Genomic DNA, 16,659 nt, shown 5'->3' with positions numbered 1-16,659 from the left:
TATATAATACAGTATTATTAACTATTATTGCTATGCCGTGCATTATATCTCCATGACTTATTCATTTTATAAGTGGAAATTTATGCCTTTTGTACCTACCTTGCCCATTTGGCCCATCCCCTTGTCCTCCAGTCTCTGGCAACCATTAACTGTTCTCTTATCTATGATCTTGTTTTGTTTTCTGTATTTCACATATAAGTGTGATCCTATAGTATTTGTCTTTTTCTGACTTATGTCACTTAGCATAATGCCCTCAGGGTCCATCCATACTGTCATGAATGACATGATTTTCACATTTTTATAGCTGAATAATATTCCATGGGGGCTTCCCTGGTAGCTCAGCTGGTAAAGAATCTGCCTGCAATGCAGGAGACCCTGGTTTGATTCCTGGGTCAGGAAGATCCCCTGGAGAAGGGATAGGCTACCCACTCCAGTATTCTGGCCTGGAGAATTCCTTGGACAGAGGAGCCTGGTAGGCTACAGTCCATGGAGTCGCAAAGAGTCATACACGACTGAGTGATTTTCACTTTCTAATATTCCATTATATAGATAATGGAATATATGTGTATGCAGATAAAGAAAATGTGATATATATGTGTGTGTATGCATGTATGCATATATATCACATTTTCTTTATCTATTCATGTGTTGATGACACTTTCGCCCTCATTATTAATATCCTCAATTTGAGACTTTTTCTTCATCTCTTTAGAGAACAGAATAGGAAATGAAAAGTAAGACTTAAGGTATATCTGAGGGAAATTAAAACAGTTTTTGTTTATAAAGATGTTAAGGACAGTAAAAGAATGCAGAATCTCTGGAACATAAAATCATAAAATTTTATATTTGAATGGCACCTGGCTGTATATGAAGAACATTCACATACTGCTTTGTCCCCAAATGAGCTTTTAAAGGAAGTACAATTATTCATTATTAACAAATCATTTCATTCAATAATATTTATTGAATACCTTCATCTTAAGAGCCAAGTGTTCACCTTGTTGCTTGGGACATAGCAGTGAATAAAATGAACAATTCCTTTTCTCATAAACCAGACATTCTGGTGTGGAGAGACAGGCAATAGATAATCATATAGATGTGGCAAAGTGAGAACTAGCTGGGGAAGGGGGTGGATGTAAGAGAAGTCCAGAACCTAGAGTTGCTATCAGATTTTAGGATAATACCAATAAGACCTTTGTGGTTATTTACCTTTGAGTAGAGATTTGAAAGAGGTCAGTGATATAGACATGCCAGTACCAGTGAAAGAGCTTCCAGGGTGGAGAAGTCAGTGACTGTAGTGACCCGAGGTGTGTTTGGAGTGTTGCGGGAAAGCGGGGACCACAGTGTAGCTAAGCTGAGTGAGTGGGGAGGCTGTCCTGAGAGAGACTAGTCTGGGGGTGCCGGGGCCATGTCACATGTAAAGGGGAAGGTCACAAAGGGACTCGGAATATTGTTGTGAATCAGATACGCAGCTCTTGAAGTATTTAGAGCAGAACAGAGACAGGCTCTAATTTATTAACAAAGATGTTTTCTCAACTCTGAACAGAGGAGCAGTTGTAGCAATTCTGAATGGAGGAGCAGTTGTAGGACTCCAAGTAAGAGCTGCCTTAAAGATACTGGGCCCTTGGGCTAGGTTGGTGGTAGTTAGGTTAGGTTATGGATTTATATCCACAATAAGCTAATAGGTTTGTTGGTGGATGACCACATGATAGCTGAAAATAAACAAACTCGAGAGAGCATTGCTGAGAAATGGCCAGCCCTGGAACCAAAGCCTCATCTGCATCCTTGGAGCCCATGCTCTATGTTCTTTATACAGTTTTCCTTGTTCCCCTGCCAACAGGTCATAACCATTTATAACTTGGATGTCTGATGACTGGGAGATTATTGAAGGGTTTGGAATCTCTGTAAGCATCTATTTTTAGCAATTAAATATTTTTATATGTAATATTTTTAAATCAAAATAATTACTATTATTGATTGCAAGCCTAACTTTCTTCAAATGCTTTGCATCCAATATTTCTGGCCCTGAAAGGGATATATTTTTTTAATTCTCCAGTTTATAAATATGTCAAATGAGGCCCAGAGAGATTGCATTACATACTTGAGGATGCACCCCAAGTGAATTTAGAGCCATAAATGGAACTGAAATGCAAAAGTTCAGAGCTGAAGTTTCTCCCCCTATATTTCTTTTTGCCCTTTGAACTGATCAAAGACAACCTGAGTCAGGAAGAGTGGTTTTTATTTGACTAATAACTTGAGTTATTAGTCAAATTAGTTGACTAACAACTACATCTGTATTCCCATTTTGGGAATAAGTTCATCTGTACCATTTTTCTAGATTCCACATATATGCATTAGTATATGGTACTAGTTTTAAAAATTAATTAGATATATGACTTTGTAATGTCATTTAAATGAAACATTTTACCACGTGTGCTCCTCATTCAGCATCCCTAGCTAATGTATTTTTTTCTTCCCACTGCTTCTTTCAAGTGTCCGAGTAAGACATGTGATTTGGCACATGGCCAGTTGCTGTGGGATGTGGTATTTTCTGAAAGACTGTCCCCCTGGCCTGCTCAGCAGCCATGCTGGTGCTGATCTAGCAGATTCTGAGCAGAGTTAATGAGATAGCATATGTGGCGTATCCAGCAGAGTTCCTTGGCCCTTCATTAAAGTAGCATAAATGTTAGATTTTCTCATTTCCAAAAGATATTTCCAGAATTATACATGGATAACCAATGGGGTAGGGATTTATTGCCAAGAAAGGAGAAAAAAGCTGGCCTGTGCTCTCAAGAAGAATTGAGTCTTCCTGGGAAAGTGAAATACACGAGCTATTTATCTGAAGTGGTTAAATAGCAAAGAAAGGCAATTGAAAGGAATGGTGTAGGTGGAAAATTGCAGAAGGGCAGGAAAATGAAACAAAGGAGCAACATGTCAAGGGAAAAACAGCAGCCAGTATTGGTGGACTGGGGGATCCAGCTGTGTTGATCATCTGGTTATGCTGGGCAGTAGCTGGACCTCAATTTATAAGAGTGAGATTCAGTTCCCAGTGGGATTTCAGTGCTAAACAGAAAATCTGGAATCTTGTAGGTATGGAGAGACTTTGGGCTAGAGATCAACAGATATGTTGGCCATAAAGACTCATTTGGAGGAAGACTGAAACTGCAGAAGGGCTGGAAAGAAAACTCCATGGTTCATATTAAGAAATTCTAAAGGATTGGCTTTGATGAGCTATTATTCACCCTAAACTGGTCTTAAAATATAAATACTGTGTGACACATTTAATGAATGGCATATAAATATTTCAGGTTCTATTTTTTATCAAGCTGATGTTTTTTTCATCCCTTGTAGGAAATCCATTTTCTGGTGATGTCATCTCTCCCGGGGAAATCAGTTTTACCAACGTACAACCGAATCACACCGCTGTGTACCAGTGTGAAGCTTCAAATGTCCATGGCACTATCCTCGCCAATGCCAATATCGATGTTGTAGGTAAGCATGCGTGCGTGCTCAGTCACTTGGGTCATGTCCTGCTCTTTGCGACCAATGGACTGTAGGTAAGCATACACGGGAGCAAGCTATCTGTCTGCTCTTATCTTCAAGAAAATGTTCAAGTTGGACTCAGCACCTTCACTGCCATGACCCCCAGTTCAATTCTTAGTCAAGGAACCAAGATCCTACAAACCATGCAGCGTAGCCAAAAAAAAAAAGGTGGCGGGGGGAGGGCGGAGGGGATCAAAGTACCTTTCGCCTTACATTTGAGTGTTAGACCCCATACCAGACTTCCAGAAAGGTACTGCATTGGGATACTTCCTAATTCAGGAATGTATGCTGTGATTGGAGAAGGAAATGGCAACCCACTCCAGTATTCTTGCCTGGAAAATCCCATAGACAGAGGAGCCTGACGAGCTACAGTCCATGGGGTTGCAAAGAATCAGAGACAATAGTGACTAAACAGCAATGCTGTGATACTCAGCTGTTTTCCATTTTTATTAATATGGCTAGGATGTTGAAAAAAATGAACTTTCTTATATTATTTCTTACACTAAAGTTTAAAGTTGTATTTATATTATTCTCACATAGATGTTCGTCCACTGATACAAACGGCAGATGAAGAAAACTATGCTACAGTGGTTGGATACAATGCTTTCTTACACTGTGAGTTCTTTGCTTCACCCGAGGCAATAGTGTCCTGGTAAGCTGTTACCCAGTTTTCTTAAGAGAACATCAGTTGTAGATTTCCCATGTTCCTCCATCCATCATTTGACAGGCTGCATTGTGTCAGTGTTACTACGTGTAGCAAGTGCCTCTGAGAAGTAAAGTAGCAAATTTATTTTCCTACCTCTCCTGGAATGATTGACAAAATCTGGATTCTCCCACATGGGGAAACATGGAGAGCCATTTTTGCTTACAAAGGAAAGCAAAGCATTGAAGCAATGACAAAGACAATTCTACCAGTAGATTTAGGTTTTCATTATGAGTATATCTAAGTCATGTGTTGTTTTGTTTTGGATATTATCTACATTATTATTAAGCCTGCATTTCATTACAAATGCCTATGTTTAAAACATTTTCAACATGGGAATCCCTATCTTTGCCTTCCAAGACAGGGGGTATAGATTCCATCTGTGGTTGGGGAAACAAAATCCCACATGCCCTGCTGCCAAAAAACCAAAACATTAAACAGAAGCGATATTGTAACAAATTCAATTAAGACTTTAGAAATGGTCCACATCAAAAACAAAAGGAAAAATACTTTGAAAAAAGTATCTGGATTACTGAGATTTGGGGTGGGGCGGGAGGCAACCCTTAAATTTTGCCTCTTGGGTAAGTGCCTCTCTAGCCTTACCCTAGTCCCAACCCTGTAACATCTCGTGTGACCAGCAGCCAGAATTTGTCCTTTGGCTGCTTCCTCTCCTGCAGCCTCTTATTGTGAAATGTAGAAGGTGAATCAAGTTGTGGCAGCAAAATGCTTGGAAAATGGATGAAGGTTGGAGAAAATGACTTTGGGTTGATAAGGGTAAATGTAATCCACGTCCACAGGACAGGGACGACTTCCTGGCCTATAATATTTCTGAATGACCAATGTTCCCTCTGGACAGCTGGAGGTTCAGAAGGTTCATTATCTCTTTCAATTACTAGCTTTCCCATTTAGTACCCCGCAGCGATGATTAACTAAAGAGTTCACCATCAATAAGGCAGAAACAATTTATTAAACTCTGAGGACAGATGCAAAGTGGTACTGAGAGCTATTATAAATACAGTAGAGGCACAGACCTCATACTCAAATTTCCTCCAGTTACAGTCTATTTGGGCAGGTAAGATATGCACCTATCAACTATTAACAAAAAAAATTGTAAGGACTTCCCTGGTGGTCCAGTGGTTGAGATCTGCGCTCCCAAGGCAGGGGTTCAGTGGGTTCAATGCCTGGTCAGGGAACTAGATCCCATGTGCCACAACTAAGACCCAGCAACGCAGTACAACCAAATACATAGTATTTTACAGAATTGTTAAGTATAATGGAAAATTTCATAAGGTTTGCTAAGTTTGTGAAGAAGGGATAAGATTGAATGACACCAGTGGCCAGTTTGAAAGAAGAAGATACAATTCAATCATAGCCCGAATTGATTCATGCTTTCTATGTCCATAGGCAGAAAGTGGAAGAAGCAAAACCTCTCGACGGCAGAAGGTATCATGTCCATGAGAATGGCACATTACAGATCACCGAGACCACAGAAGAAGATGCTGGTTCCTACTCTTGTTGGGTAGAAAATGCTAAAGGAAAAACAGCAGTCACAGCCAACCTGGATATCAGAAGTAATTTTATTTTCATTTTACTTTGCATGAACTGTCACATGGCTTCAGTTTTCCCTTTTCCCTAGGTCAGATTTCATCTAAAAGACCATCACAAGAATTAGAGGCTATGTCAGTGATGTGTCCATAGCTTTATACAATTATAAGAGAGAGGTAGCTCTTCTTGGTGATGGATGACCAGCAACACTTTAAATCCCCTATTTTGGCATATTTCTGTAACTGTTTATTTCAATAACCACTCAATGAAATGTCATCAATATTCAACTCATAGAACTAAACATTTCACAAATAAATTCATCAGGGATCCGTTTTGTAAAGACTAGGGCATGACATAATGGCAAAGGTTTTCGTCCTGTTTTTAAATCTTAAAGAGATTTGTGTTTTTTCTCTTGTCCAAGCAGCCTATTTTATTTCTAAGTGCTCACAAAAGTTAAGTATGTGCCAAAATATATCAGTGTCCCAAAGAGGAGCATCTCTGCACCTTGACTCAGGCTAATTGGAACCCAGACCCACAGGCATCATCAATATTTTGATTTTAAAATTGCTCAGAGAACCCTTTTCAGAAAAACACAGAGAATGGTGGCTCAATGGTGAAGAATCTGCCTGTCGGTGGAGGAGACACAGGAGACGTGGGTTTGATCCCTGAGTTGGGAAGATCCCCTGGAGGTGGAAATGGCAAACCACGAAAATATTCTTGCCTGGAGAATTCCACGGACAGAGGAACCTGGTGGGCTACAATCCATGGGGTCGTAAAGTCAGACACGACTGAGCTTGCACATAAGTGTGTATAGTAAATGTAGGGAGGACTTAAGTTTCTTGTGGCAGGTCACTGTCGTGACCAGCTACTACCTGTACTTAGGTGACAGAGTGCATATTTGTGTAATCATCTGTGTTAAGTGTTACCTTAGCATTTCTATCTCTCTCTCACACACACACTCCTTTCCTTCTCATATTCTGTCATTGCTTCTTTGCTGTCTTATATTTTCTAACCTTTTCATTTTCTATTTTGTTTTCTATTTATTATAGCTGATTAACAATGTTGTTATAGTTTCAGATGAACTGTGGAGGGAGTAAGCCATCCATATACATGTATCCATTCTCCTCCAAATTCCCTCCCATCCAGACTGCCATATAACATTGAGCAGAGTTCCTTGTGCTATATAGTAGGTCCCTGATGATTACCCGTTTTAAATAGAGCAGTGTGTACATGTCCTCCCCAAACCCCATAGCTATCCCCCCATCCTTCCTGCTGGCAACCATAGACTCGTTCTCTAAGTCTGTGAGTCTGTTGCTCTTTTGTAAGTAAGTTCATTTGTGTCATTTGTTTTTAGATTCCACATATAAGGGATGTCACACAATACTTCTCCTCTGACTGGTTTCACTTAGTATGGCACTCTCTAGGTCCATCTGTATCTTATATTTTTTTATTCTTTCCTTGTATTTTTTTTTTTTTCTGTACCCAAAGTTACCCAACCTGCCAACCCCATGGACTATATTTTTAAGGAACATTAATATTCTGTGATGTCAGCTTATATTGGATGTCTCTCTGCCTTTTCAAATGATACATGTAATTTTTAAAATACTCTGATAATGTCAATGAAGATGATTCTTTTTATACATTATTTGTTGTCGTTGTTTAGTCACTAAGTCATGTCCAACTCTTTTGCAGTCCCATGGACTGTAGCCTGCCCAGGTCCTCTGTCCATGGGATTTCCCAAGCAAGGATACGGGAGTGGGTAACCATTTCCTCCTCCAGGAGATCTTTCCAACTGAGGGATCAAACCTGCATCTCCTGCATTGCAGGCAGATTCTTTACCACTGTGCACGCCACCTGGGGAGCCCTTTATACATTATAAAACCAACCTGAATCAAAGTTGAGCAACTCTGCCAGGTGAAACGTAATGAGAGCGAAGTCTGGTATCCAAATAAACCTTCACCTCCCTACTGCCCAACACAGTGCTTGGCCCAAAGTGGACCTCAAAACTGCTAGTGGCCAGAGAGAAGGCCAAGTTCATAAACTTTTGGTCTGCTCTAATGTCCATTGTGTATGTCAGAGGTATATAGGAACCATATCCATGAGAGTTAAGGGCATATATATTTTTTAACCCAACAGCAATTTAAAAGCATCATGATCAAGTGGGCTTTATCCCAGGGACACACGATTCTTCAGTATAAGCAAGTCAGTCAGTGTAATACACCACATTAAGAGCGTAATTGTTACAAATGAAAAAATAATGTCAGGAGTGGAGTTGATTAAGAGGCTCTACAGAAGAGTGATTAAGAGCATGAGGTTATTTTTTCCCTAGTCTCTCAATTCATCCCACCTTCATCTTCTCCCACATAGTCCAAAAGTCTGTTCTTCACATCTGTGTCTCTTTTAATGCCTTGCATATGGGATTGTTGTTTCCATCTTTCTAAATTCCATATATATGCGTTAATATACTGTACTGTTTCTCTTTCTGACTTACTTCACTCTGTATAATAGGCTCCAGTTTCATCCACCTCAACACCTCAAATGTGTTCTATTTTCTAGCTGAGTAAGATTCCACTGTGTATATGTACAGCTTCCTTGAGATTTCCCTGGTGGTTCAGACGGTAAAACGTCTGCCTACAATGCGGAAGACCTGGGTTCAATCCCTGAGTCGGGAAGATCTCCTGGAGAAGGAAATGGCACCCCACTCCAGTATCCTTGCCTAGAAAATCCCATGGATGGAGGAGCCTGGTAGGCTATAGTCCATGGGGCTGCAAAGAGTCAGACATGACTGAGCGACTTCACAGCTTCCTTATCCATTCGTCTGCCGATGGACATCTAGGTTGCTTCCATGTCCTAGCTATTGTAAATGGTGCTTCAATGAACATTGGGGTTCATGTGTCTCTTTCAATTATGGTTTCCTTGTTGTGTGTGCTCAGCAGTGGATTGCTGGGTCCTGTGTCAGTTCAATTTCTGTTTCTTATAAGGAATCTCCACACTGTTCTCCATAGTGGCTGTACCAGTTTGCATTCCCACCTACAGTGTAAGAGGGTTCCCTTTTCTCCACACCCTCTGCAGCATTTATGGTTTGTAGACTTTTCGATGGTGGCCATTCTGACTGGCATGAGATGATACCTCATTGTGATTTTGATTTGCATTTCTCTAATAATGAATGATGTTGAGCATCTTTTCATGTGTTTATTAGCCATGAAAGTATGAGTTTTGGTCTCTTCCAGTCTTGAGTTCTAATTATTTTTCAGTCCCTTACTAATTAGACAATATTAGTATCATTACTTAATTTCATTTTAGCCTTTATCTTCTCTGTAAGGCAGAGATATTTTCATAGAATTGTTATAATTATAAAATGTCACAATGAATGTGAACTTCAGAGTCTTGTTAAACAAGTGCTTATCAAACAGTATTGGTTATCATTCAATAGATTTCTGACTTTCAAATTAGGAATAGGATGTTTAGTCATTTACTTGGAATTAATTCAGTTTGACAATCTCTTCAAATTTCATGCTTGGGATATCAAATAATTAATTTTACTAACACTGTCACATTTTAATCAGCTTTTTGAGTAACATATAGATAGCAAATACTAGGGATTGATAGTGGAGTTGGAAGTCAGCTTCTGAGAGGCTTAGCAAGTACCACATTCTGGTAAAATCTATCTGCCTTATTATGGTCCTTAAGAGTAAGGATTATACTTTTGAAACACTTATAATAAAACATTTTTCAGTATAGCCCGGTACCAATGTTTGAGCTTTATAGTGTTGATATTACTAGTTTATTTTCAAAATGTGACTCACTGTAACTCATTCAACAATACATATTGAGTACCTACTGTATACAGGCTCCCTTCTGGGTTCTGTGAACACTTGAGTGTAGTAGCAAAGTAGACACAACCTCTGCCTTCATGGGGCTTATGTTCACATTCCACACCTTCATGGAGTTAGTTCATCTGTGCATAGGCTGCACCATTTAACCTAATAATAAGCATGGTAATAGGAAATTATCTGATTTTCCTCTTTTCTTTATGTTATTTTTATCACATATCCAGAAGCACTAGAAGGAGAATTTATATTATTTTCAACATCTGGATGCATTTCCTTCCTTGCTTTCTTCTTATTCCCTTTGTCTAGGAAGTAGAAAGGGATGGTGCTATTAATTAATACTTCCACTGAGGTGCCCTGGCCAGGATGGAACAAAATTAGTAATGATACGTGATGTTAAGAAATGACAGTGTGAGAACTAGTGCATGAAGATTTGACAGTAACTGTTGACCATTTTGGCTGATTAAATGACAGGCACTTGACAATAATCACACCACTGCCAACTTGTTGATAACTTAAGTCTTCCCTGAGAGCTAAGTTGGTAAGGAATCCGCCTCCAGGAGACCCTGGTTCAGTTCCTGGGTCAGGAAGATCTGCTAGAGAAGGGATAGGCTACCCACTCCAGTTTTCTTGGGCTTCCCTTGTGGCTCAGTTGGTAAAGAATCTGCTTACAATGCGGGAGACATGGGTTCAATCCCTGAGTTGGGAAGATCCTCTGGAGAAGGGAAAGGCTACCCACTCCAGTATTTCTGGCCTGGAGAATTCCATAGTCCATGGGGTCACAAAGAGTTGGACACAACTGAGTGACTTTTACTTTCACTTTGACAATAAAGTAAGCTGTTCTTTACTTCTGACTGGTATCTTTGTTTTATAAAAACAGATGCTACAAACCTTAGAGTTTCTCCTAAGAATCCTCGGGTCCCCAAATCACATACACTGGAATTACACTGTGAGAGCAAATGTGACTCACATCTGAAAAACAGCTTGAAGTTGTCCTGGAGTAAAGATGGAGAAGCCTTTGAAATTAACGGCACCGAGGATGGCAGGTAGGTAAACCATTACCGTATCTCATGATATTGGCTTGGGATTAAACCTTGTGTTTGAAAGAAAAATAGTGGTAAAAGTATTTACACTGCATTAAGATATAAAAACTGATTATTACATTTCAGTCTTTAAGGCAATATTTAAAAGGTCATATCATGTACATCTTTCGCTTTGCCCTCAAACATCGGTCTTTTCATTTTTGCTAGCTGTTTTTCATATAATGTGTACCATCCTGTAAGTGCAGGAAACATGTATTCCTGTTATTTGAGGAATACTTGTGCACAGGCTTGGGTGCTCACCAAGCCATGGCAAGACTGGAGGAGTTAGGCCTAAGGGCGCTGCTTCCTAAGCTCTGGGGTTCTCGGGGGTGTGGTACTGCGGCTGCAGTTCACACGGCCGACATCGCTGCTGCAGTCACTGCCCCTGCAGCCCGCTGGTGCTCCTGCTGAATCCAGCGCTGACAGTTCTGACACGTGCCAGAGTCTGCTCCCGGGGCCCTGGGAGCTCAGACAGCGAGGAATCTGCCTGCGATGCAGGAGACCTGGGTTCCATCCCTGGGTCAGGAAGATTCCCCTGGAGAGGGGAATGGCAACCCACTGCAGTATTCTTGCCTGGAGAATTCCATGGACAGAGGAGTCTGATGGACTACAATCCATGGGGTCGCAAAGATCAGGACACGGCTCGGTGGCTCACACAGCCCCAGAGGAGGAGACGGTGTCCTTTACCCTCTCCGTCCCAGTGTCACAGGAGTCTCTCTCATGGGCAGAACCTAAATCATACCGTGAACCCTTCCATTAGTTCGGTGTGAACAAGTTCATATTTGAGCCTTCTACTTTCTTTGTAGAGAATATATAGAAATAGAGAAGAGAATATAGAATAATGTATGAATAGATGCTGATTAGTTCTAAACATTATTAAGTACATCAAAGAAAATATTATTTACTGAATACATGTCTTTTGAAAGCAGAGAACAATTCTTTCTTTGGCGTTGTTGCTGAGTTAGGTATTAAACATTGACCATGTTTGATCCAAGTCTCACCTGCAGGCTTATTTTGTTGTCCTTCATTCTGAGTGTCTAAATATGAAGATCCTTAGACAGGACTTGCTTTTCTACACGAGGTGGTGGCAATGTCATTATTAAGAGCATGGGCTCTGGAGCCCAGAGGCCTGGGTTGGAATCCCAGCGTTGTCACTTACTGGGTTTGTGACCTTAGACAAGGTGCCTAACTTTTTCTGTATTTAAAAAATTTTTATTGAAGTAAAACTTTTACAGTGTTGTGTTATTTTCTGCTCTACAGCAAAGTGAATGAGCCAGCCATATACATATATCCCGGTTTTTGTGTTTTTTTTTGGATTTCCTTCCCATGAGGTCACCACAGGGCATTGAGTAGAGTCCCCTGTGCTCTATAGTAGGTCATCATTAGTTATTTTTACATTATTTTTATATTTACATTATTTTTTTAATATTTACATTGTTAGTTGTTTTACACATAATACTGCGTACACAGCAGCCCCAGTTTCCCAGTTCATCCCACCACCCCACCTTTGTATCCATACATTTGTTCTCGACATAATCTGTCTCTATTTCTGTTTTGCAAATAGGTTCATCTGTACCAACTTTTTCTATATTCCACTTAAATGTGTTAGTATTTCTGACTGACTTTACTCTGTATGAGAGTCTCTGGGTCCATCCACATCTCTGCAAATGGCACAGTTTCATTCCTGTTCGTGGCTGAGTAATACTCCATTGTGAGTATGTGGCACATCTGCATCCATGCCTCTGTCGGTGAACAGTAAGCTTGCTTCCATGTCCTGGCTATGGTAGATAGCGCTGCAGTGAACATTGGGGTTCATGGAATATCTTTTGGAATTATGCCTTTCTCTGGGTTGCCTAACTTTTCTGTGCCTTAGTTTTATATTCTGTAACATAGTTTAGTTCCAAAAGGTTTTTCAGGCTAAGTTCATCATAGGATTATCGTGTATTAACACCGAGTACTTAGAATATACTCACTACTCAGTCCCATTTAGCTTTGACGATTCATTCTACTCATTTCTCCAGTCTTGTCTCCTTTCTGTTACCTGGCTGGTCACTTTGGGTATTTGTGGGTCTGTTTGCCACCTCTCTCTAAAGGTATTGATTGGTCTCAGCCTAGGTACTTAGTTTATCTTTCCTATGTATGTAATGTTTGTGGAAAGACAGCATACCTACTGCAGCCAGTTGTCAGGGACACAAAAGGAGAATAACGCTGATACCTAATAGGCCACACATTGCAGCAGAGATCTTTAACCTTTGGTTAGGTGTCCATTGATTTGTCAGCTGCTCAGATATCCCCATATTCTCCCTCTTTTTTCACTACTAATTATCTGGGATCTTCCATATAATCTCTGGGTTATAGCTGAATAGGAAGTTAGACTTACGGCTTGTTGGTGATGTTACCTGCATATTTAGGCCCTGAATCCAGACAATTCAAAGCAGCCTCTTTCTGTGACTCAGTTTTATAGCTTCTGCAGGATGCTGTCTGGTCACCGAAGTCATGCAGATATTCTGATTTTCTTTAAATACTGGGTAGGGGGAAGGACAGTAACCTTAACATAGAAGGGATATCTGGGGTGGGAAGCGCTGGGAGTGACTGTTGTTGGCTAGTCTTGACTGGAGCCAGAAGCAGGCATGAAATTTTAGCAGGAAGTTAGATCACAGGTGTCTGCTAAATTTCTGTAGAACCATTAGTAGGCTCTTCTCTCTCACACCTTCTGCTGGGGTGCCTTTTCATCACTAGGCTGGGAGCCAGAGCTTTTTACCTAGAAAGTGGTTAAATTTCTGATCCAAAGGCACATAGAGGGGGAAATAAGAAGTGAAAACACCTGCTTCTCTTCCTTCCTGTCTCCTGTCACGTACAGGGGTGTGATAAGTGTTGAAAACTGCCACCCTGGGCCTTTATAGCTGCCGGATGCCTCATGTTATTTTAGTGCCTCTCATCCTTGCTTTCTCTTGATTATCCTCATAGCAAACCTGGTAGGAAGGCTGGAGTGATCTCAAGGGAGTTTCTGTGGATTTCTATCCTGCAGGTGGCTCTAGACAATACAATGTTGTTAACATCGAAAAATGAAATGGAAAATGGATGTGACATCAAACCATTTGTAAAATTTAGAATGTGCCTAACAAATGTAATGCGGACCATGATGACAGAGTGAAGGACTGTCCTGCAGGGGAGATTGGAGTGGGATTTGGGATGTGTCTATATGTCTGTGAACAGGAGGATGAGAGGGAAGAGGTGTCAGGAGCACAAGTGGGAAGGCTTTATCTTGGCATCACGGAAGGGGTACTTTTGCCCCTCAGAAATTGCAGCAAATGAATGGGGTAGAGCTTAGGGGTGGAAGATAAGGATTCAGAGCTATAAGGCATTAGATTAGGCAGAGATTATAAGGATAGAAGGGTCCCTTCCTAAGAAATGAAGAACTAAGGTAGTTTGTTCAAGCAGAAAGGCAGAAGGAATGGGAGTGGGGGACATTAAGAAATGTGGTGAGTTATGAGCCAACAATGAGTTGAATCCATTCGATTAATAGTATTAGTAACACTCTCTGAGCACGTACTAAGCCAGGCTCTGTACACCAGTCATTTTGTGTGTTTTCCCTCATTTACTTCTCCTGAAGAGAAAGACAATATTGCTATACCCATTTCTTAGATAACATGAATTAGGCTCCAAGTTTTGTTCAAGATTACACAGTCATAGTTGGAGCCTCAAACATAGGTCTCCAAAGAGAGAAGCATGCTTTCATGTTGCCTGGAGTGAAGTTTGGCTGTTACACAGACAGAATGGAGCAAGAAAACAATGGAGGTTAACATGGGTTGGGGACTAGCAAGCTAGATGTTTCAGATGAGGGAGGTGTGAGACACTGCAGGTGATGGCAGGGTTGTCAAGGAAGATAATTAAACAGGTAAAAACAGGGGGAAAGACTAGGAGGGACAGAGATGAAGATGAAGGCAGAGAGCAGGTGCTATAGGTAGAGTAGAATCCATTTTTAAAATGTATAATATGCTTAACAAATGTAATGAAAGGGCTTCTTCAAGCAGAATACAGTTGACCTCTGATGGAAACATAAGAGAGACCTAAAGGGTTGTGTTCTTAAGCACTGAGAAATTGGAGCTATTTCTTATTTTTGCACAGCAGAGTGCATCCTTGCTAACACAAATAGTCAAATTTTGATGTGAGCGACTAGTCCCTAGGTATCTTGTTCAAATGCAGAGGCCCTTACCCTGTTTCCAGAAGTTCTGATTCAGAACCTGGACTGAGGCCAATGAATGGAATTTTAATAGCTTCCCTTGGTACATCATAGCTACCAAATTTCAAGAACCACTGGGTCATTCTACCTTGATTAAAAAGAGGCACATTTCTGAGTTCTTAAAACACAGAGCATTACAGAAAAGCTGCCGTTTGTTTCTGGCCTGAAGCAGCTGCGCACCAGGGGATAAATCTTGGCAAGAAGATTGTAGGCTGGATTCCTGCTCCTCTGGGCCCTTATGGATGTGCAGGGCTCAAACAGCCCTTCTGAAGAGGTTATTAAATCATATTTCTTCATCCAAGCAGGTAAACTTTGCAAGGTTGTAAATATATTTAATATTCGGATATTTGTACCGAATGGACACATAGCTAACATGAACTGAGAAACTGATTTATGTCAAAGCTTCTTCCTTAGAATTATAGTGAGTTTCTTGACTAGCAATACCAGGTAGTATCAACTGGCAGATTGTTCAGTTATTGGCATAAAGCTAAGAGGCTGACTTTGTCTATAATCAAAGGACAGAACCATATTTCACTTTACTACGGTTTTAAGTGGTTTCTTTTAACTCAGAATTTTCAACAGTTTATATGAGTTTTATATTTAAAAAAAAAAAACTATGTAAGATTTTCTCTCCTTCTCCACAAGGAAGACATTGTTTATTTCAACCAAATAAGAAACTGCTGTGAACATATCTCAGATTTAATGGAACTTTATTTTTTAAGAAATCAGTTGAATAATTAGGCTAATAATTCATAGGCATAGAATAAAAGGTATAATTTATTTAAAAAATCATGTAAGCTCAATTAAAAATTGGCAAATAAAAAAAAAAAGCATCAAATAATTTCCAAAAAGAAGTCCTACTCTGCCATCTAGTGTTCAAATAAGTCACAGTTTAATTGGGATCAGATCTTAATGTGCATTCTGTGTGGGAGGTGGAAGGATGGAGAAAAGAGAAAGTTGTCAGAGACAGATTACCACACTTCATCAGCGATATCCTGGCTCTGTAGAACTGAGGTGTCATTCAGGAATCCATCTTTGTAAGAAGCATCCTAGTCAATCCTATGTAGGTGGTTTCCCAAACATGCATTAAGAATTATTCAAATTCTTAATTATTGTACACATTATTATTGTACAGTCTTTAGACATACCAGGCAAGACAGTTTCATCACTGACCCATGAAGCACAGATGGCTGGATTTCATAAATTAAAAACCAACAAGCCTGATCCCTTTCATGACTTGTAGACATTTTTGTGTGTTTGAATAATGTTTTATCCCCAGTTTTCAACTATTGAATTCTCCAATAAAATGCATTATGTGACAGACTTTAAAAAAAAAATTCTTCCTTGAAATATTTTCCATGGGGAATATTTCATTCATGGGAATGAAAGGATTACATTTCTTTTCTTTCTATTATTTTCATCCTCATCACAGACTCACTTTTTTCCTGGTAGGATAATTATTGATGGAGCTAATCTGACGATATCTAATGTCACCATGGAAGATGAAGGTATATACTCATGTTCCGCTCACACTGCTCTGGACAGCGTTGCTGATATGACGCAAGTAACTGTCCTTGGTAAGTGCACTAATAGAGAAATCTTTGTTCATTTTTTTTTTTCCATTACTGATTAAATTCCACTGTTCTTGGCAATTAAGCCAATGATTATTTAAGCCTGTGCATGTTTGTTAGTTTAAATTTTTCAATTAGTTAC

The 16,659-nt window shown here is 40.0% G+C and overlaps 1 protein-coding gene across 1 annotated transcript in view; it reads left to right on the top strand.

The window, feature by feature from the left end:
- CHL1 (cell adhesion molecule L1 like) overlaps positions 1 to 16,659 on the top strand; it is a 219,151-nt gene that overhangs the window by 175,629 nt on the left and 26,863 nt on the right. The window contains exons 13-17 of the mRNA XM_061128058.1: positions 3,352 to 3,492; positions 4,084 to 4,195; positions 5,651 to 5,817; positions 10,502 to 10,667; positions 16,399 to 16,523. Of these exons, the coding sequence (XP_060984041.1) occupies positions 3,352 to 3,492; positions 4,084 to 4,195; positions 5,651 to 5,817; positions 10,502 to 10,667; positions 16,399 to 16,523 (711 nt within the window). The remainder of the gene's footprint in view (positions 1 to 3,351; positions 3,493 to 4,083; positions 4,196 to 5,650; positions 5,818 to 10,501; positions 10,668 to 16,398; positions 16,524 to 16,659) is intronic.

Source organism: Dama dama, chromosome 24 (assembly GCF_033118175.1).
Source record: "Dama dama isolate Ldn47 chromosome 24, ASM3311817v1, whole genome shotgun sequence".
Classification (NCBI taxonomy): Eukaryota; Metazoa; Chordata; class Mammalia; order Artiodactyla; family Cervidae; genus Dama; species Dama dama.
The sequence above is the reverse complement of the archived record's forward strand: the minus strand, read 5'-3'. Positions and strand labels throughout refer to the sequence as shown.